The 20,257-nt window shown below is 53.0% G+C and overlaps 1 protein-coding gene across 2 annotated transcripts in view; it reads right to left on the reverse strand.

Moving 5' to 3' along the window:
* Positions 1 to 1,006: 1,006 nt before the first annotated feature.
* Sulf2 (sulfatase 2) overlaps positions 1,007 to 20,257 on the reverse strand; it is an 85,926-nt gene continuing 66,675 nt past the window's right edge. For both annotated transcript variants that reach the window (XM_059261929.1, XM_059261928.1), the window contains exons 6-21: positions 16,153 to 16,303; positions 14,065 to 14,240; positions 12,823 to 12,951; positions 12,083 to 12,139; positions 11,188 to 11,317; positions 9,685 to 9,892; positions 8,589 to 8,817; positions 8,409 to 8,505; positions 7,899 to 7,993; positions 6,843 to 6,902; positions 6,126 to 6,295; positions 5,722 to 5,864; positions 4,565 to 4,688; positions 2,996 to 3,029; positions 2,703 to 2,756; positions 1,007 to 1,878 (exon numbers count right to left, since the gene is read on the reverse strand). In XM_059261929.1, coding sequence (XP_059117912.1) covers positions 1,848 to 1,878; positions 2,703 to 2,756; positions 2,996 to 3,029; positions 4,565 to 4,688; positions 5,722 to 5,864; positions 6,126 to 6,295; positions 6,843 to 6,902; positions 7,899 to 7,993; positions 8,409 to 8,505; positions 8,589 to 8,817; positions 9,685 to 9,892; positions 11,188 to 11,317; positions 12,083 to 12,139; positions 12,823 to 12,951; positions 14,065 to 14,240; positions 16,153 to 16,303 — 1,888 coding nt within the window. In that variant the 3' untranslated portion in view covers positions 1,007 to 1,847. The remainder of the gene's footprint in view (positions 1,879 to 2,702; positions 2,757 to 2,995; positions 3,030 to 4,564; positions 4,689 to 5,721; positions 5,865 to 6,125; positions 6,296 to 6,842; positions 6,903 to 7,898; positions 7,994 to 8,408; positions 8,506 to 8,588; positions 8,818 to 9,684; positions 9,893 to 11,187; positions 11,318 to 12,082; positions 12,140 to 12,822; positions 12,952 to 14,064; positions 14,241 to 16,152; positions 16,304 to 20,257) is intronic.

Genomic DNA, 20,257 nt, shown 5'->3' on the forward strand with positions numbered 1-20,257 from the left:
TGGCTTGACAGCCTAGAAGTTTCTTGATTCAGAGGCAGATGCAGCTGGACCATCCAGAGGATTGCCAGTTGCCCACAGGCCAGTTCAGTCCCTTTCGATCTGCAGAGGGAGGATGTGAGTTCTGTTCCAAGTGGGGTGTTCACAGGAGCAAGCCTCTAGGCTAGCGGAAACTGATCCTGCCTTGAAGCACCAGGGGTTATTGCAGTGTGGATGGTTTAAAGATCTCCAGTGCAGATGGTTTAAAAAGCAGGGCATTATTTTTTGTTCTTGCCCCCCTTTCTCTTCTCTTTGAATATATGGAGTTTTGAAAAAGATGAAATGTCATTCTGAGAGCAGCAAATTCTCAGGAACCGACACCACTAAGGATACGTTTGGGTTTAATCAAATTTATATTAAGTGTCACCTAAAATGGAGCCAGTCTTTCTTTACCTTGCAAGGAATCGAACCCACGTGGGTGGCTCAGTTGGGGTGAGCTTTGAATGACTTGCTGACTGTCTGGATGCTCTTGTAAATAAAGATTTCTATTCAAACCTCAGCCTAAGCATGCTTTTCCTCTCCTCCACACGCCCAGGTCTGGGGTGAACGAGGGCTAAGGAGTATGGAATAAGACACTCCTGTGTCTGTGAGAAGCCTGGGCCTGTTCAAGGCATTTGAAAACTACAAGACTCTTTAGACAAACACAGTGCCCTCTGCTGACATGAGTTGGGTTCACCTTTCCGCCTCTACCTGCCCTAGCTTTCTGGCAGTCACATGGACCGGGTCACCCTACTTGGTTTAACAAAGGGCTGCATTCGCCTTACTGTTGAGAAACAGACTTCCAGATGCCCCAGAGCTGGTGAGACTTACCTGTGAGGCCCCTTGAAGCACGGTAGGTTTAATATTAATGTACAGCCCTCTGCTTCTCGAGACCCCTCTCAGCTGAAGGTGAACCCTTTCCAAAGGCACTGGCAGTATCTTGAATGCTTAAAGAAAAGATTTAAAAAAAAAAAAAAAAATCCCACCATAGTCTTTTATAAAAATTCAAAGATTTTTTTTCATACCAATAGCTAGTCATTGGCTGGGGGTATGAACACTGTGAGATTGTACTTACACTACAAAATTTCTTTACAAATACAATGTTATTAAACACAGGACACACATGAACTTGGGTGTTCAGTACCTTAGAAAACATCAGTTCTGGGATGGATAACAAAGGAATGAATCCTGGGCGGGAACAGAAATGTCCACAAGCTCAAGGGATTTTCGCTGACACTGGCCACAGAGCGTTTATTGACACCACGACTCTTGAAAATGGGATTTTGTATTAGTGAGATTCCCCTAAAAGTCCCTGTGTTGGTTACACGTGAGCGGTCACATATGTACAGTGAAGGCAGCTTCAGAGGCAGCGGCTCATCCGGCCAGGTGAATGGTGCCACTTTTGTGCTATTGACTCATGGCCGGACCGCGTTGTCGGCAGCACTCGGGAGTTGCCCATGTCCGTGCTTTCTCCAAAGAATAAGAAGGTTAAAAGCTTGTTTCCCTATACGACTTAAAATCCCAGCAACTTTCATCCCTGGAAGAAATCCATGGAAATCAGTTCTGTTGTCCTTCTGAACCTCAGCGGGCTGTCAGAGACTCCAGGCGTGAGAATTCGTTCTGTGCAGCTGGTGAGGTTCCGATCCAAAGCAAGGCGGGGCAAAAATGGGCCCGGGGAAGTCTGGGTGCTGTCCTCAAGGATTTCGTGTCCCAAGAGCAGGCCCTGCCTCCTGTCAGGCCTCCCAGTTCCAGCACTGGGAATCATGTGGTTTTTGCATGGCCTGGGCAGCCACACAAAGCCTCTGGGTTTGGAGGTTCCTCTCTAGGGCCGCTTAACCTTCCCAGCCTTCCCAAAGCTGTCCCCTGCAGAACAAAACAGTGCTATTCAGACTTAAATCAGCCCTACACTGTGCAAAGCTTTGGTTTAAGGGTGTGGCTAATGAGCATGAGGGGAGGAATTGCTCCACCCAGTTGTCTCATAATTGCTCACTTATCATCGACTCAGTGGCCCCTTTTAAGAGTCTGGATAGAACTGTGCCTAAGGATTTGAGATGCATGTTCTGGAAGCTGGCCCATTACTGTCCTCAAAAAGCCACAGAATTCACATGCATGAAGAGGGATGGAGGCCAGGGTGGGTCACTACAGAGAGGGGAGTGGACAGATGAACTGTCAGTTTTAAGGTGAATTCGCACACATTTGCATTTTTGACAGACTCTGGCAAGCTGTATTGCACCCCTTGTGGAACAAATTGGCTGCCCCTAGACTCAAGGTGAACTGTGGGTTGCTGCAGTCTCCACATGGCCTGTGACAGCCATTCGGCTGAGAAGGGTGTACATTGCAGCCACATCCTTCAAGGTGTCTGTCGGCCGTAGTCCTTAACCACTCCACAACACTGTCAGCTCAAGCTCACAGGTTATTAGAGAATGGCAGTCAATTAGGATTAGCTACTAATTTGAAGTTATGAAGTGTATTATAGAAAAAACAGCTATTACTTTGTCCCCCTCTCAGCATGGGAACAGCCCCAGAGGAAACAAGGCTTGGTGGGAGAACTTTTGCCTAGCATGAATGATTCCTGGCTTCAACCCCTAGTACTGGAGGAAAAAAAAAAAAAAAACAACAGCAGTAAAACCTGAAATTAGCAAGACAGAACCAGTTCTACTTGTCTGCAAACTGGTTCTTCAACTCACAGTGATTTGGAAGAAGGTCTCTTCATTTCTGGCCATTTTCGACGCTGAAACTGCCTAAAGGGATGTGCCAAAAGGAAGATGCATGTGTTAACCATCACCAAGAGATTGTGTTGTCTCCTCCCAACTCCCCCAGGAACTGTGCAAAGATGGTGTCTGAGGTGATGCCTATCACTGGGTCATTAGGCCCTTGGTGGACAGTTTCTCAATAGGTACAACCACAAAAAAACAAACAACAAAAAACAAAAGTCAAGATGGGGTAACTTAGCCCGAACTGAAGTAACAAAACCAAATACCTGTATTGCTCATAGCTTCCTCCATCTTTAAGTCCTAAGTGAGAGATGAACAGAACAGGAACGGTTTGAGGTGAAACGGTACAAGCTTTGTGACCGCTAAACACCCTTGGCTTGTCATAGTGCCAGGGCCAAGCTGTCAGCAGTGTTTCTTGCTCAGGTAGAATGGGTGAACGATGATGACCTCTTTAGTATGCTAGATGACCTTATAGATTTCCCCCCACCCCTGCTGACCCCAGTTAGCCATAGTATGCATGAGCCTTCATTCACAATGGGCTTCGTGGGGAAGCAGGCACAGGGTGGGTACTAGTGCCACACAAAATCATTGGCTGTGGGTGGGTGAGGGACTCCCTATGGTTGCACTCTGAATTCCTGAGGATATGGGATGTGACTAAATGCATGAGCATGGAGTCAGCCAGTGGGTTCACTTTACTCGCTTCTAAGCTGGGCAGAGCATCACCTCATTGGCTGTTGTGAGTTCCCACATACCACTTGGCACTGTGCTTGGTACAGTACTTAGATGACATTGCACAACCGTCACAAAGTAGTCAGGTGTTTCCTGCTACTCCTCTGAGCCACTCTGGCCCTCCCCCCATCATAAAGCAGACTGGCCCCCCTGGGTCTGTCTCCTCCACTTCCCACTTGTCCGATGGGAACTCTAGGCATCTTAGGACAAACGGGACCAAGAGTTCTGAGGCTGTTCCTTCTACACTTGGCTGTGGCTCATAAGCACAAGACATCCTCTTAGTGGTTTCCGTCTTAGAACATTCAGCTGGTACCTTGAACTTAGAACTGCTGGGTTTATCCTGATTTCCCCCCAAAACCCAGGAGTAGCCTGTGCCACCTCCTTTTCTGTTATCTCCTCCTCACAGCACCACCATGCTGTATGGGCTTCAGTGCTGCACCTCAAGTCCATTATTATCTCTCAGTCTTGATGGATAACTGTTATGTGCCACTATCTACCAGATCCAGCTTCACCCTCTACTTAGTAATCGCTGTCTTTTTTAAAATGTTGACTTTCACTGCCCAAACTTAAATGCTTTCGTCAGCTCCCCAAAACCATCTCAATTAAAGTCTTAAATTTTTTCTCTGTGGCCTGCAGGGCTTGTATAGGAGGGCTGGCTGACCCTGCCTGTCACACATCACTCCAGCCCCAGCTTGTCTATGCTCCGCCCACTACAGCTGCCCCAGGTTGCTGAGCAGTTGACTGCTGCTTCCTTTCCTCACAGTGCTCACCCCTGATCTAGCACAGAGCCCCAATGATCCTGTCTCACTCCACTGAAGCCAGAGGCTTCCCTGTATGGACCCTTGCTCCGAGCAGGACGCCACCTCATACGTTTGCTTCCCTAACTCACAGGGTTACGGTCTGTGGAAATAATGAACAAAGCAGGGGGAGGGATGTGAAAGAAGTTTGTGTTCTGTATCGATTGTAAAGGCTCTTGGGAAGCACAGTCCTGTGAAAGCCAGAGGTGTTTATAGCCCTCCCCATCATCTGTCTGGATTGGACCTTCCCTGTGATTCTGGGTGATCTAAGCTCTTCTCTGCAGGTTCCGCAATGGGACCCCTACTCACCCAGGTCCATGTTTCGGGTCCGGGGGTTGCACTGCTTGTAGCCTTTACAACTTCTCAGCTCCATGAGCTGCACATGCAGTTGGTTGAGGACGTCCCTGTCCAGTGTGTTCACGGCGTTCATCAGCTGGCGGGAAGAGGTAGCTGTTAACAGGGAATGTCCTGGGACCCCTACCTCCATCACCTTTTCAAACCACGGCACTTAACTCAGGAGGGCTGGGAGTGGAGGTGCTAGAGGGGTACTGTCTATACCCCAGCTCCACTTGCGCATGAGCCACAGTGTGGAGGGCTTAGATGATGGGTCGGATCCTCCCTGTCAGGTCTGCTTAGTGGGGCTAGAAAGTCGGGAGAAGACAAGCTATGCCCTTGTACTTAACCTTGAACTTGTGGAGCTGCCCACGAGGTATCTTGCACAGCTGGGAAAGAACCTTCTAAGCCTCGTGTCTTTTGTTCCCCTTGATGAGAAAGCGGCCACTTGGTACAGAGGAGGCTCCGGGGCGTTGAGGCCTTGCCTGGTGTGGCGGCTACTGATGATCACTGACTGACATTGTCTGGTAAAATACGGGCTGAACCTATCAGTGTGGCTACTGAAGTCACGCCGCATGCATGAAGCTGCTTCAGGCTTTTTGAATGCGGTAGAATGGTTGGACATTACAGAGGTCACCCTCCAGAACAGCTAAGACGCAAAGTTCTGGTTCCCAGGTGCCCTGTGGCTTGGGCTTATCTCGTGTGGCTCTGAGCCATTTGAATCCTATCTGTGTTGAGGTTGTTTACAATAAGGAAACAGTGCACAGAGCTTGCCTCGGGTGCAGGCCAGGTGTTAGTGTTGCTGGTCTGCACTGTCCGTGCGGCCTAGTGTGTCCAGAACATGGCCTGATCCTGTGGCTCCATTGCCCTAAGGGTTCACAGAAGTGCCTGCTGAGCCTTGTATGTGCCTGAGAGGGAAAAGCTGTACCGTAGATCAGACAGGCAGAGGGAATGGAGGGAGGGAGACACATGTTGACTACCCAGACTTCAAGTGGCCTTGGAACTCATTCTTCCTGTCCTAGGGACTTGGTGGGACATATCTGCCCTTCCGAAGAAGTGTGTGTGGATATCTATCTGGTGGTGCCTGTGTGCCCCACACTCCCGTCTCCCCATCTCTCTGGTGGGACCCATACCTGGTAAGGGTCTGTACTGAGGTCAAAGTATTCTATGAAGCCGGTTGCGAATTCACAGAAGAGGAAGTTGTGGGTCTCATTGATGGTCCTCAAACACCAGTATGTGTTGTTGTTGGCGCTGGTGCAGGCACAGAAGGGCCCCACTGGGAGAGAAGAAAGCACGTCCTGAGTGTGCGCGCGGAGAAATGAGTCTGTCAGGCAGCTTCCCTGAGCCAGCCTCTCACATGCCAAGTGACAGGCTTATACCGGGCACGGGTTTCTAGGACACCTCCAGGGTCCAACAGTTTGGGCCTCTGAAGCCTGGGGAAGGTAGGTGGCCGTATACAGGCCCCCCCTTCCCTGCCTGCCCCTGCTTGCTCATGCACAGCCGTCCCCCCTACCTCCCTGCCCCCCCCCTCACTTACGTGTCCAGAGAGGCGCGGTCTGCCAGTGGTGGTTGTCGTGGGTAAAGCACGTGAGGCCTGGCATGCTGCACGTGTCGTTGTTCTGGAGACGCTTGAGCAGCTTTCGAAGTTTCTTCTTGCGTTTCTGCTCCCGCAACAGCCATACCTTGTCCTTCTCCTGCAGACCCTTCCTGGGGCACAGAGGACCACACACACTTAGGACCCAATTCTGTGGCCCACCCTAGTGGTTGGGCAGTCCCACCACTCTGAGTCCCACTGTTTACCCCAGGGCCTTCCTCCTACTATAGCCTCCTCCAGGCCCCGTGCAGCACGAAAGTGCAAAGTAAGGTTAGGATCCCTGCTCACACCCCATGCCCTCCTTCCCGGGTGCCCAGTGCTTAGTGTGGCTACGACACCATATCCAGCCTCCAGCCACAGTGGGGACTCCAGAGGTCTTTCTAAGGACTGCACAGACCTCACCTCCCGGGGGAAACCCGGCCGGTCATCTCTCTTTTCCTTGTCGGTTTTAGCTACAGGTAGGTAGCCATCTTCGGGAGCCAGTACCGTATCCCTGTGGCTTATCCCTACCCTTACCTGAAAGGTATCCCTGTGGCTTATCCCTACCCTTACCTGAAAGGTATCCCTGTGGCTTATCCCTATCCTTACCTGAAAGGTATCCCTGCGGCTTATCCCTACCCTTACCTGAAAGGTATCCCTGTGGCTTATCCCTACCCTTACCTGAAAGGGTGCAGGCTGGAGCCTTTGTGCTTGAGGCGGCCTTTGTGTTGGGTGTGGTAACTGCAACACATCCCCCCAAACAAACAAACAACCCAGGAGTCAGAGCCTTGCAGGACACCCTGGCAGGTATGCACTAGGGTTCCTGGGCTCCCATGTCACTGATGTTGTCACTATTCTCTTGTGTAATGAGACTACACTCTCCTGGATGCCAGCTCCATGCGTGGCTTGGATGCCCCAGGTAGACTGGAAGCTGGGCCTGACCTCAGGAGGTCTCTCAGCCTTGACCTCAGAAGGTTGCTGCCTCTACTGTCACATACCGAATGCTGAGAAGGGGACCTCAGGAACCCGAGTTTTCCAAGGTCTAAGTCAGCTAAGGTTCAGAACCATGTGCCTACTCCAGTTTAGATCAAGGAAAATTCTCAAAAAAAAAAAAAAAAAAAAAAATTGCTGGGGCTGGGTGATGGCACAGGTGGCGCATGCCTTTAATTCCAGCGTTCTGGAGTCAGAGGCAGGCAGATTGCTGAGTTCGAGGCCAGCCTGATCTACAGAGCGAGATCCAGGACAGCCAGGGCTACACAGAGAAACCCTATCTTGAAAAACCAAAAATAAATAAAGTACAATTCTGGCATCATGTTCCACAGTCATATGTGTTATTTGACTACCACACTGAACAGCGACTGCAGATAGGATCCATTTCTTTCCACGTGGGAAGTTCTCAGGGGCAGCCGGAACTCGCATGGACACCCAGTCCCTCAGCCCAGCAGTTCCCACGTGATCGAGCAGTAAGAAGCGTGCGTCCCTGCCTGAGCCAGCTTTGCGAGGAAGGCCCTGCCTCCTGGTAGAGCTGCCTAATTGCAGATCGGCCATGCGCCACGGGAGAGAGAGTTCTCACTGACTCCTTCATCCTGACAAGCAGAGATGCAATTCAAAAGCAACGAATGGGGCCGGTAATGAGAGGGGAGTTTGTGTCTGTAGGACTGGTCTGCAGGGGTCGAGTGGGTCCTGTGCTACCCCCTCCCCCTTCCCCCTAGCCCCCCTTCCCCTCACCCCCCCCACCTGATTTTATGGCAGTCACATTCTTCTGGCCGCTTCTTCTTCAGGTGACCTCTGACTTCCCGCAGGTTCTTAATTTTGTTCTGTAGGGTTTCAATCTGAGGGAGGGGACAGAAGGAGCCAGAAATCACAGGACAATGGTGGGTGGCAAGGGTACAGCCACGCCTACATTTGTGGTTCTGCCTGTGGAAGAGGGCTTCCCTTCTCCTCAGCTAGGATCCCCTGAAGGACCAGAGTCCTACTGTCCCAAGGGACAGCCAGCAGAGCCCACCAAGGCTAGAAAGGACGAACTCCATCAGAAGCATTGTGTGTGTCTAAAGTATGATAGACTGTTGTCCTCAGCCAGCTGACTCTGGGTTGAACCTGTCAGGTTCTAGGACTCAGATTCCTGTTCTGGGGTCATGGATTCTGGGGTGGGGACCTCTTCTTCCCCTGGCCAGTCTCCCTGCCCTCCCGATGGATGCTGCCCCAGAGCCCGTGGCACCAGACTGTGCTGCCCCCAAGTGGCCAAACCTCATGGTCAATGTGCAGTTTGTGGTCTTTCCAAGCCTGCAGAGACTTGTACAGGTCCAAGTCACACTGGACCGTGTCGTTCTCCAGGATGTAGCACCTGCTCAAGAGGAGGGGTCATGAGTGGCCCTGAGGGGTGAAGAGGGGCCCGGCCTGCCCCTTTACCCCCACCTGGACTCTCACCGATGGGTCACTTTGATGGGATTGGGGGCAGAATAGTCCGGAAGACCCCCGGTACCACTGAAGCTGCCACCATCCTTGTCGTCCTGGTCTTCTGGGGCCCCTGGCCAGTGCCGCTTGGTAAGGTTCCGGGGTTGGGGCATGTTATCCAAGCCTATGTGGTAGACCTCACCGTCCACCTCGATGGCCACAGAACGGACGGAACGGTTCCGGGCATAGCTGGTCTTGTACTCTGTGGGCGGCAGAGGGGATGACAGGTTACAGAGGCCGGGATGGCCTCGCCAGGTATTCCTGGCCATGGGTCCTTCAACTGAGACGACAGGGATGAGACCCCAAGCATGAGTCTCAGTGTGGCTTGACGCGTGGGCTTGGGAGATCTATCTCTGGAAGTGGGGCCCGGGTCCTGGGGAGGTAGTTACACCAGGCAGCCTGAGAAATAGTGACAGTTTCTGGTGAGCTGGCTTTGCGGGTCAAGATACTTTCACCTGGGGCTGACATCTGAGTTTCATTCCCTCAGCCCACGTGGTAAAAGGAGAAAATGAACTCCTGCAAGATGTCCCCGGACCTCCTCCTGTGGGCCACAGGTGGCTTGTGGGAGCAGGTGAGTCTGCTGGTGTGAACTCCGAAAGCAGACTGTCAACATGGTTCCGATGGCTTGTCCCTCATGTCACACCCAGACCTGACCACTGCCTCCTCTGACACTAAGGCCTGTCCATGTCGGCTGGCTTCTTGTCGGGCCTCAACTGTCTGTCTGCTTCTCTCACCTTTGGAATGGGCATTTGAGGGAGACTTGAGAACATTAAGTTGACCTCCTTATCTCTGCCCTCTCCAGACCACAGCGTTCCATCTGGAAGGAGACACGGAGCCTAGACTGTCCGGCTGGCCCCACATGTGTGGCCTTGGTCCCTGTCCACACTTCTGGCCTCCTAGTGGCCCGTCCTATCACCGCCGCCCTCTTGAATGGTGGCTCGTGAGAGATCTGGCTGTGCTCCTAGGACACACCTAGGCTTGGAGACAAGTAGCTGTGGAATTGAAAGTTCACGCGGCCTGGGCCCTGGCTGCTCCTCCTGCCTAGTTTGGCCAGGCCTGTGACACTTACTTTTCTTAAAGAGTTTGCGGCGTCCGGCCAGGCCCAGTTTGTAGTCTCCGCCGCCGTCACAGCTGCAGGCCTCCCCGCTCTGCCCGTAGTACTTGGGCACCAGGTTGGAGAGGGCTCTGCCTCCGCCACCACCGCCGCCAAACCGCACGGGGCCCTTACACTTGTGCAGCTTCAGCGTCCCGGAAGCGTCTTCCACACACTGCCACTTCTGGGGGACACACAGCTGGGCTTCAGGCACCTGGGCTCCTGCCCTCTAGCTTGCCACACCTCCCTCCCCTCTCCCGGCCCTTGCTCAGTTTGGCAAATGCCATATCCTTGCCCCGTCTCAGTGCCGGCTCCTCTCTCCTGTCCACACAGAGCTGGATCTACCAGCAAGACGACAGTCCTGGTGTCTCCCTAAAGCCATGGTGGCCGAGCAGCCCTCTGTCAGGGGCATCTTATTCCTACTTCAGACCTTCCGAGGCCTGATCTTTAGGACCCAAGACAGTATTCCTGGTATAGTGTGCCCGGTCTTCTCCTGGGTCTCCTTCCCGCCCTCTCCTTGGGTCTCCTTCCCGCCCTCTCCTTGGGTCTCCTTCCCGCCCTCTCCTTGGGTCTCCTTCCCGGCCTTTCCCTTGGGTCTCCTTCCCGCCCTCTCCTTGGGTCTCCTTCCTGGCCTTTCCCTTGGGTCTCCTTCCCACCTTCTCCTTGGGTCTCCTTCCCGCCTTCTCCTTGGGTCTCCTTCCCGCCGCCAGCTTGGCTCTCCCTTAGCCTCACACTTCCTTCCAGTCCCCATGTATACTCGCTTCAGTGAAACCCAAACTACAGCGTGGAGGTGTGTCAGGAGCTCCACTTCCAGAGAAAGCACAGAGAGGTAGGGATCCTTGCCCCAGGTCACACAGCTGGCGGGAGGGGACCGGCACTGTGATACTTCACCCCTTGACCTGGACTGCTCTCAAGGTCTTGTTCACCCTGACCTCTCCCCACCAACCTGCTCACTAGCAGCCAGAGTCGACCATGTCACAGCTTCCCGCTGTCCTCACACCCCTTGAGGTGGGCCAGGGGAGCCCCACTTCTGCTCCATCTACAGGCCCACAGGCCCTCTCTCCTCTCACGCCTTCCTTTCTGTCTCCCTACCCTCTGAGGACAGTGAACTGTCCCTCTCCACAGCCCACCCAGGAAAAGCCTCCTCTGGGCTCTCTGGACACCAGGCCTTGCTTTTCTTGGATACCACCTGGATTACACGGTTTCTTAGTGTTTCTCTTGCAATCAATGTTCTTTAAAAAGAGAAATCTTGAAAGCTATTACACCTAATTCCCTGTAAATGGAAAGAGCCACGCAGAGGACACCATGGAAGTCAGGCAGTGCTGTTCGCCGCCTGAGTCTGCCTACTGGTCTTTCCCTCATGAGGAGCACAAGGTCACACACCCAGAGGACACTGTAACTCTGACAGGGACCAAAGCCTCCCATGTAACCAAGGAACCGTACCCTGGAGGCCCAGGAGGACGCGGGCCATCTCCTCACCTGCCCCAGCTGCTCGCACGCTGTCTGGTACTCGGCACGCTGACACAGGTCCTTCACGCGCTGGTACTTGGGCAGGAAGTTCTCCTCCTGGGCATCCACTCTGTCACCATCCCTCTTGTGGAGCAGTTTGCTGAGGGAGATGCGGCGCTGATTTAACTAGGGGGAATCCCTGGGATGACTGGTGCTTGCCTAGGCTGCAGCCCCCACTCAGCTCTGTGGAGACCTACTGGAGAGCACCTAGGTTTTGAGGTATTTATTTATTTATTTATTTATTTATTTATTTATTTATATTTTATGTATGAGTGCTCTGCATGTCTACCTGCATGCCAGAGGAGGCCATCAGATTCTATTATAGATGGCCGTGAGCCACCATGTGGTTGCTGGGAATTGAACTCAGGACCTCTGGAAGAGCAGCCAGTGTTCTTTTTTTTTTTTTTTTTTTTTTGGTTTTTCGAGACAGGGTTTCTCTGTGTAGCTTTGCGCCTTTCCTGGGACTCACTTGGTAGCCCAGGCTGGCCTCGAACTCACAGAGATCCGCCTGGCTCTGCCTCCCGAGTGCTGGGATTAAAGGCGTGCGCCACCACCGCCCGGCTCAGCCAGTGTTCTTAACTGCTGAGCCATCTCTCCAGCCACACACCTAGGTGTGGGAAGTCTGTAGGAGCTGTTCATTCCAGATGGCTTGAGTTGGAAGGAACAAGCAATGAATACACAGTGCAGCCCTCTGCCAAACATGTTCAAAGGGGACATGTGGCCTTCAGATTAGAATTCTGCATCAGTCACCCAATCATCACTGGGGCTTTGGACACATAGCCCAAGTCACCTAGTCACCAGCACAGCCTCCTACAGCCTTGTGGCTGCAGGAGCTCCCAGCAGGGGCCTCCCTGCCCGCACTCACCCTCTCTCCACCAGGAACGAGTCTCGCCAGACCCTCAGCTTCTTTTTCAAGTGGAACCTAGAAAACAAGCTGCTCCAGTCCTGTCCACAGGTGCCCCAGACCCCAGGGTGGTGGCAGTCATTGTGAGTACCAGTGGGACACTGGAAGTGTGTGTGTGTGAGAGACAGCATTCCCCAGGATGACCCTAAGCATGGAGACCTGTTAGCCAGTGGGAAGTTTCAGTATTGACCACCAGAGGTCGCCTCTGCCTTCCTTTCTGGTTCCTATCGCAACCCATCTTCCCTCCCACCTGTTTTCCTGTTCTCTGCTGCTCCCTTGTGCTGTTCAGGACACCTGGTATGTGTCAGTCACACCACCCATCACCAGGGCCATAAAAGCCATAGTTATCATGACCAACAGTCTGAATTCTTGGTTATCATCTTACCTCTCTAGGGCTCAGATAATGTAAGTCCCCTTTGCTGGGGACTATGCTGGAACACCCCCCCCCCCCTCCCGGCACTCAACACAGTCCCCCTGCCCCTGTGATTACTCAGTTGCTACTGTTACTTCAGGCTTTCCACCATTTTAGCTTTGGAAGGGTCCTCAGTCCCAGGTGGGAGGCTAGAAATCCAGAGAGGGTCGGTCCTTTGTTATCTCGTGGGTTAGCATGGGGCACCTAGATCCTTGGTTCCTGATGCTAGTGGCCTTCCCAGTTCCCCAGGGAGCCCTCCTTCCCTGGGTCTGTTCTGCTCCCTTCTCACCGGTTCATGGGCCGCTCTGAGTCCAGTAGCTTGAGGATGGACTTCCCATCCATGTCTGCAGGGATGTCCAGTCCAGCGATATCCAGGATGGTGGGGGCCAGGTCAATGTTGAGGACGATGTGAGGGTTCCTGGGGGGCAGGGGGAGTGGAAACTTGGCCACCTGGATGATAGCTTAGCGTGTGGGTCAGAGGCAGTGTTCCTCCGAACCTCTGCAGGGGAGGAAGCTCCCATCCTGCCACTCCAACCCTCATGGAGGCCGGTTTCAGCTGGATCCACCTTTGCTTACCAAGGTGCTGAGCTGACAAGGTTATCTGCCCTAAGGCTAACCCCCTGTGCCGCTAGGGCAAATGTCCACCCTCTTGTAGATTCTTGCTGGCTGGGCATGCCAAGTCTGACGCCTAAGCCCTTGCCATCCTCTACCCAGAGTGATCTTCCTCCAGACAGCCGAGTGACACTGATCTTCACTTTAGCTCTTAACAAGGGGGCCTCATTCCTGGGATCACATCTTAGTGACTGCTGGGTGATCCACTGCCCAGCCCATGGCGAGCCAGTGGGGGTTGACACTCCAGTGGTATGAGGACAGATGTTCCGCCCTGCCTTACTGGAGTTTTCTTTTGTGTCTCCTGGCTGGCTTTGAAGGTGTGCTGAGGGGCTGTTGTGCAGGCTCCAGGCCTTTGCATATCCTGGCTGAGCCTTGATGTCCCCCCCCCATACCTCAGCAGCTACAGGGACAAGGCCACCGTGATCACCAACCCTTCCTTCATCTCTGCCTCCTGCTAGCATTTCTGCTTCAGGTTGCCACCTCAAAGGTTAAGGCAAGGACAATGGCTGAGGCCTGTGGCCCAGGTGGTCCTTGAGGAAAGGGCAGAAGGCAGATAGCTTGCTCCACGCTGCCACTGGGAACAGGCTCAGCTGATGTCAGCTGATAATGGTTCTCTGTTCAAGTCTGAGGCTGGGGCGAAAATCAAAGCGATTTCCCATGCACTGGCAACACCCAGCCTCTGGTATTTCCTGGTCCCAAACCCCACTTTGCTGTTTTTCACAGGAGCTCATAGCTCTGGCTTCTGCCTCAGAAGAAGGTTATAAACCTCCCTGGAGTCCACTCTGGGTGACACAGTGACAGGGTGAGCTGTGGCCCTGGGGGATGTGGCTTGGACTTGGGCTGAGCTTCAGAGCCAAGCAGAATCCAAGGTCTCCCTGTGAGCCTGGGACTGGGATATGGGTATAAGTGACGTACTTACAGAGAACCAGCCTCCACGTTGGGGCCCCTCACATAGAACGGGACCCTGATGTCGAACTCATAGGGCATGGACTTGCCCTTCACCAGGCCAAACTGGCCAATGTGGTAGCCGTGGTCAGCGGTGTACACGATGTAAGTGTTGTCCAACTCACCGGTCTCCACCAGCATGTCATAGATCTGCAACAGAGGCTAGAGTGAGGTGGCTGGCCCAGTGCGGGGGGGGGGGGGGGGGGGGGGGGGAAGGAACTGGAGGCCTCCAGTCTTACCATCCCTCCCACCTCCTAGTCTCCCTCCATGCCTTGGGGCAAATCCACTTCTCTGCAGGGCCCCGGGGACTGTTCATGAGCTCACTTCTCTCCTGGACTGTTCCTCACACTTATCCATGTCCCCTCCTCTGTGGACCGTCCTCACATTACAAAGGAAGCGCTACAGGGTGGAAGACTTGCTGTGCGTCAGGGTCTTGCTATTTTGTTCCTTGGCAACTGGGTCCCACTTGCACTGATCCTCAATAAATGACACTGGATGAATGAATGAATGAATGAATGAAGAACAAATGAAGCTAGATGTGACCAGGGCAGGAGTTCGTGACCCGAAACAGAGCTGTTGCACAGAACTTTCAGTGATGGTGGCCGTGTGAGAGTCTGCGCTGCCCAGTGTGGCTATGGAGCACATGAACTATGCTGTGAGCAAGGAATGGTATCTAAATTTTATAGCATTTTAATTAATTTAAATTTAGATAGCTATGGATCCCTAGTGTGTGAGCTGTTAACCCACACGATGGAGCATGATTCAATACAAAAAAAGGTGTGTGTGTGTGTGTGTGTGTGTGTGTATGTGTGTGTGTGTATGTGTATAAGCACATTCTAGTGTGTGTGTAGAAGTCAAAGGAGAACTTTTGGGAGTCAGAACTCTCTATTCTGTGGGTCCTGGGGATTCTGACACATGATTCACTATGGGTAAGCCTTGGGGACAAAAAGCCAGTCCCCAAAGGATGGACGGATGGAGATATCTATATATAGATATCTATATATATCTATATATATCTATATATATGTAATATTTATTTGTTTGTTTGTTTGTTTTTTGAGACATGGTTTCTCTGTGTAGCCCTGGCTGTCCTGGAACTCACTCTGTAGACCAGGATGACCTCGAACTCACAGAGATCTGCCTGCCTCTGCCTCCTGAGTGCTGGGATTAAAGGTGTGCACCCCCCCCCCTCAATAAAGGCTGTATTTTGTATGATCCATTTGCATCCAGAGTAACAGAGAGCTTAGTGCCTGCTGAGACTGGGGGGGTGACGGCTAAGTGAAGGCTGATTCCCCCTGAGGTAGGAGATGATGAAACTGTTCAAGATTGACAGTGGTCATGGTTCTACAGCTTGGTGTAAATGTAAATCCGTGAGGGCTGTGGACATGGCTTAGTTGGATCGAGCACCTGCCTGGCATGCACAGGCTCTGAGTTCAGTCCCCAGCAGCACATAAACCAGGCAGTTCACACCTGCAATCCGAGTGCTTGGGAGGCAGAGGCAGGAGGGTCAGGAGTTCAAGGTCATCCTCAGTTATATGGTGAGTGCCAGGCCATTCTGGACTACATGAGACTCTGTCTTAAAAACCAAGCAGAATGAAATACCCATTGCACTGCGCACTTCAGCTAGAGGAACTGCACGGTGTGTGAGTTATAGCTCAGTAAAGCTACGGAAAATGTAAGTGTTTTGTTTTTCTTTCTTTCTTTTTTTTAAAGAAACTGAAGCAGCCAGGCACGGTGGCTTCTGTTTGTAATTCCAGAACTCAGGAGGCTTACCATGGGTTAGAGACCAGTTTAGCTGCTTATTGAGTTTTAGGCCAGCCTGGCTATACAGAATGAGACCCTATTCCAAATAAATAAATTAAAAAAAAAAAAAAAAAAAAAAAGCAGTAGGCTACACGCGGCTCCATCACGCAGCACAGGCTCATGGGAAAATTCCAGGAGGCAGAGGCCTCCCTCTGGATTGCTTCAAGCCCCCTTTCCCAGGCCCAGTCAAAACCTCTGATTTAGGTTTTCAGGTTGGGGCAGAGGCCGTTGGGGGGGTCGGGCGAGGGGCGGGGCCTACCGTCTCCATGGAGTCGTCCACAGACATGAGGGTCTGCAGGCGTTTGCGCTGCAGCATGTTGGTGAATTCCATGTGGATGGGCTTCATGGGTCCCGTGTAGCGCATGATCCAGTGCTTGTCTGGGTTGGGTGCGTAGTTGTAACTCGGGGTGCTGGTGGCAAACACAGGCAGTCAAGGTAAGTGCCTCGGAGCAGAGGCAACCCTGTGCATGGGCAGCTTGCTCCAGTTGGGGGCACGTGGTCACTGGCACCTGGGAACCCACTAAACAGCATCTGGGAACTCCTTCTGACGTAAGGTGTGAACGGGAGGGAGACAACCTTTAGGGGGTGGCGGAGCAGTCAATGAACTTAAGTCCCCAAGCCAGTCTGTCACCTCTCAGCTTGGCATGAGTCCTTCTTTAAGAACTTTCTAGAATTCATTCATCAACCCTTTAAAAGAGGCTCCAGTTCAGAGCCTTCTCAGGCCCAGAAACTGATGCTAAGTTCCCATCCCTGCATGGCACGTGGAGCTTACTTCTTAGCCCCGGGGAACACAAATGGCTATCAGGCCAGTGAAGGGAGGACCACAGACATGTGAGCCTTTCACATTCGACCTTGGTGTGGGAAAGCAGCAAGAGACAGATGTAAAAATCCAGCATGTCACAGTTACGCGTGCGGGGCCCACACTCTGAGGATGTCGCCTGTAAGTCCACAGATGGTACGTGAGACATACCACACTTTTGATTCTTTGTCACAATTATCCTTCCAGTTGTGGTTTGAGCTCCCTTTAAACTAAGTCAGGAAGATCAAGAGTTCAAGGCTTGCTTGGACATAGTAAGACCCTCTCTGGGAAACAAACAAACAAACAAAAACCCAAACACACAAACAAACAAAAAACCCACAAACAACTGTAAAACCAAAAGCTAACCCACAGGAAGAGGGCTTCACTTCACTGTCCACTGGGTCTCAAAACATGAGCAACTGGTCCCCTCAGATCCCATCCCTACCCTAGCAAGCTGAAAATATATGGCTGAGAGTTGTCTTCTTGCTTGAGACAGGGTTCTCAGAGAGGGGTAGGGTGAGGGTGTGAGAAGGAGGGAGGGCAGGTCTTGTCAGAACAGCCAGTGCTCTCCCTGGGGACCCCAGCCCTCTGTCACACATCAAAGGGTCTTCTATGGAGATGGCACCATGATAGCTTGCAGCAGCCCAACAGAGACGGGGCTGCTACTGTGTGCCTCCGAGGAAGCTAGGCCTCCAGGCTCCCCCCTCACCCCCCCCCCCCCCGCCCCCACAGCAGCCTCCTGCCGCTAAATCCTTCCCAGCCCACGCGTTCTCTGATTATGAGAAATGCCCGTGTCCCACACGGCTGGTCCAGGGCATGACCTCCATGTAGAACATTCTTGGAAACAAACCTCCTAGTCTCAGGGAGCCAGAAGGGGCTGCTGGGGCAGTGGCAGAGCCACACTGTCAGCCGGAGTGTGGAGAAGTCACTCCCTGTGACCCAGGCTTAGACTCCAGGATACAATGGCTGTCCCTGTCAGGTTGGCACCTGTCCTATCTGGGATCGTCTTGCCTGGAGGGTGGTGCAGGTGGCCACTGGGAGCCGGGGAGTGCCTTCCATCACACTTTCACTTTGGGAGGCTGTATGGAGTCAGAAGCTAGAGCGCTGGGTCCCTGTGGGACCTGCCGCAGGCTGGGTTCCTCAAACATCCGAGGGCTATCTGGTCCTAAAGGCCCTTGAGCTGGCCACCCCCTTTCCTTATGCACACAGATGGCACCCTCCTGTCGGTCAGTGGTACCCCTTACGCTGTGTATCCCAGAGCAGCAGACTGTGACCTGCCACTCCAGTCTGTCAGCATAGACCCCGTCTTCACAGGTCTTGGGAAGGGAGGCTCGGCACCGGGGCTTGTCCTCAGATGTCACATGTTAGCAGACATGCTGAGGGCTGACAGGTGTCTGTGCAGGTCTGTGAGCTTATGTACCTGTATGTTCATCTAGTCACACGTGTGTGTGTGTGTGTGTGTGTGTGTGTGTGTGTGTGTGGTGTGTGTTTGCGTGTATGTGCCTGTGTATATGTGAATGTCTGCGTGTGTGTGTGTGTGTGTGTGTGTGTGTGTGTTTGGTGTGTATCTGAATGTGTTTACCCATGTTTGTCTCTGTGTGAGTTCTTTTGTGCCTGTTGTGTGTGTCTGCATGTGTATGGTGCGTCTATGTGTACTGGTGTGCATGTATCTGTATATGTCCATGTATGTGTCTGAACATGTATGTGCGCCTGCATGCATGTGCTGTGTGGCCCGCCTTCCTGTGTGTCTATATTTCAATGTCTGCAGGTGTGTGTGTGGCATGGTGGGGGAGTGGGGCCCTGGAGGGGGTGTGGAGAGGAGTGAACAGGAGCTGGCACAGGCTCAGTGATGCCTGTCACTCCGGGAGCAGGGGTGAGGCAGCCTTGCTGAGGGGGGAGATGCCCACTTGGAGGCTCTACACTCCGCCACCCATGCGGAACCCTGCCCTCTCCTCACCGCTCCCATCACAAACACCCTCTTGAGAAGCTGTTTGGGAGCCACTGTCTTCCAGGGACAAGAGCCTCTCAGAGCCACCGAGGTGGAGTGAGGTGTCTCCAGGCAAGCAGCTGGGGGCTGCCAGCCATTGTCAGAGTCTGTCATCTCACTTCAAAGGGACAGTCCAGGAGCAGGCAGTGTCAAACATCACACACCCTGGCTGGCAGGCAGCCGGCCCAGGATAGAGTGCTGTCGCCCCCCCCCCCCATAGAGGGCAGTGGGTGCAGGGGGCTGAGCAGGCAGGCACATTTATACGGCGGCTGTACCGTGCACTCAGGCCTGCTGTCGCCCCCAATGCAGCCGCTGTCCCTCCAAATGCAGTTCCTTATCTCCTGTCAGCTCCTCCCTGCATCCCATACCGTCTTCCCTCTGAGTGCTTCACACTGTCAGTCACCAGAGCTGAGCCGGGGGAGGGTTGGTGCATTCTGACTGTAATGAAAATTAAACACCCTGGATATTCAGGTGGAGGCCAAATTGTCCTGTCCTTGCTGCCCTAGAATGTCACAGCAAGGGCTGCTGAGTGTCACTGCTGAGCCTGAGGTAGCTTAAGGCAGAGTAAAGCCAGAGAGCTTTCTAGAAAGCTGTACTAGCCAGTTGGATGGAGGACGTTGCGGGGTGGGCTGAGACGGGACGCATTAGTGGTGGCTGGGTGACCTCAGGTGCCTATTACCTTTCTGTGTTTCCTCATCTGTAGAATGGGGACAGTAAGTGTGACAGCATCAGAAGTGGCCCTAACGGCCCCTCCTCTTGGTGTTCACACCCCTTGTAGGCTTCTCTGAATATGTGTCCCCTGTCCGGGTAGAAAGGATGGTAACTTCCTTCCTGACCTCTCTTTGGCTTTCTGTACTGCCTTATAGAGAGGCCTACACAGCCAAAACCAGGCAGCTGGTCGGGGCCTCAGTGCACTGACGGCCTATGAGGTGATGTGAACCTGCTGTTTAATCGGGTAAAACTCTGGAGTCATTTGTCACACGGCAACAGAGAATGGATACACCAGGGTCACCATGAAGATCAAAGGCCTACCCACAGCCAGCAGCTGGTGGAACTGTGGACACTGTGATGTAAATATCTGTTGGCACCTAGGCTGGATTTAGAGTCACCTATGAACTGGGAGGGTGGTTTATTTTTTGCAGAGAGATTTAATTGAAGCGGTAGGAACCTTCCCGAATGTGGGAAACACCATCCCATAACCTGGGGTCCTGGACTGAATACAAAGGAGAAGGCCAGCTGAGCCCCAGCGTTCATCTTTGTCCCGACTGCAGATGCCTCCTGCTCTGCCCGCCATGCGCTCCCCGATGTGACGGCCTGGACCCTCAAACTGGGGACGGAAGTAAATCCTTCCTTCCCCAGTCCCCTTCTGTCAGGTGATTTGACACACGACGGAAGTGGACAGGCTCCATCCGCGAAGGAAGGGTTTACACGTAGGATATAAACACTGAGCCTCACAAAGGGAGCCTTGGGTGTGCAGATCCACTGATTATGAGGATGTGTGTGAGGACACGGATCCCAGTCCAGAAACCATCTGGGCTGAGCCAGGCTGGCTGGCCTGTGTCCTTAGAGCCACACCTG

Source organism: Peromyscus eremicus, chromosome 4 (genome assembly GCF_949786415.1).
Source record: "Peromyscus eremicus chromosome 4, PerEre_H2_v1, whole genome shotgun sequence".
In the NCBI taxonomy this organism is placed as follows: domain Eukaryota; kingdom Metazoa; phylum Chordata; class Mammalia; order Rodentia; family Cricetidae; genus Peromyscus; species Peromyscus eremicus.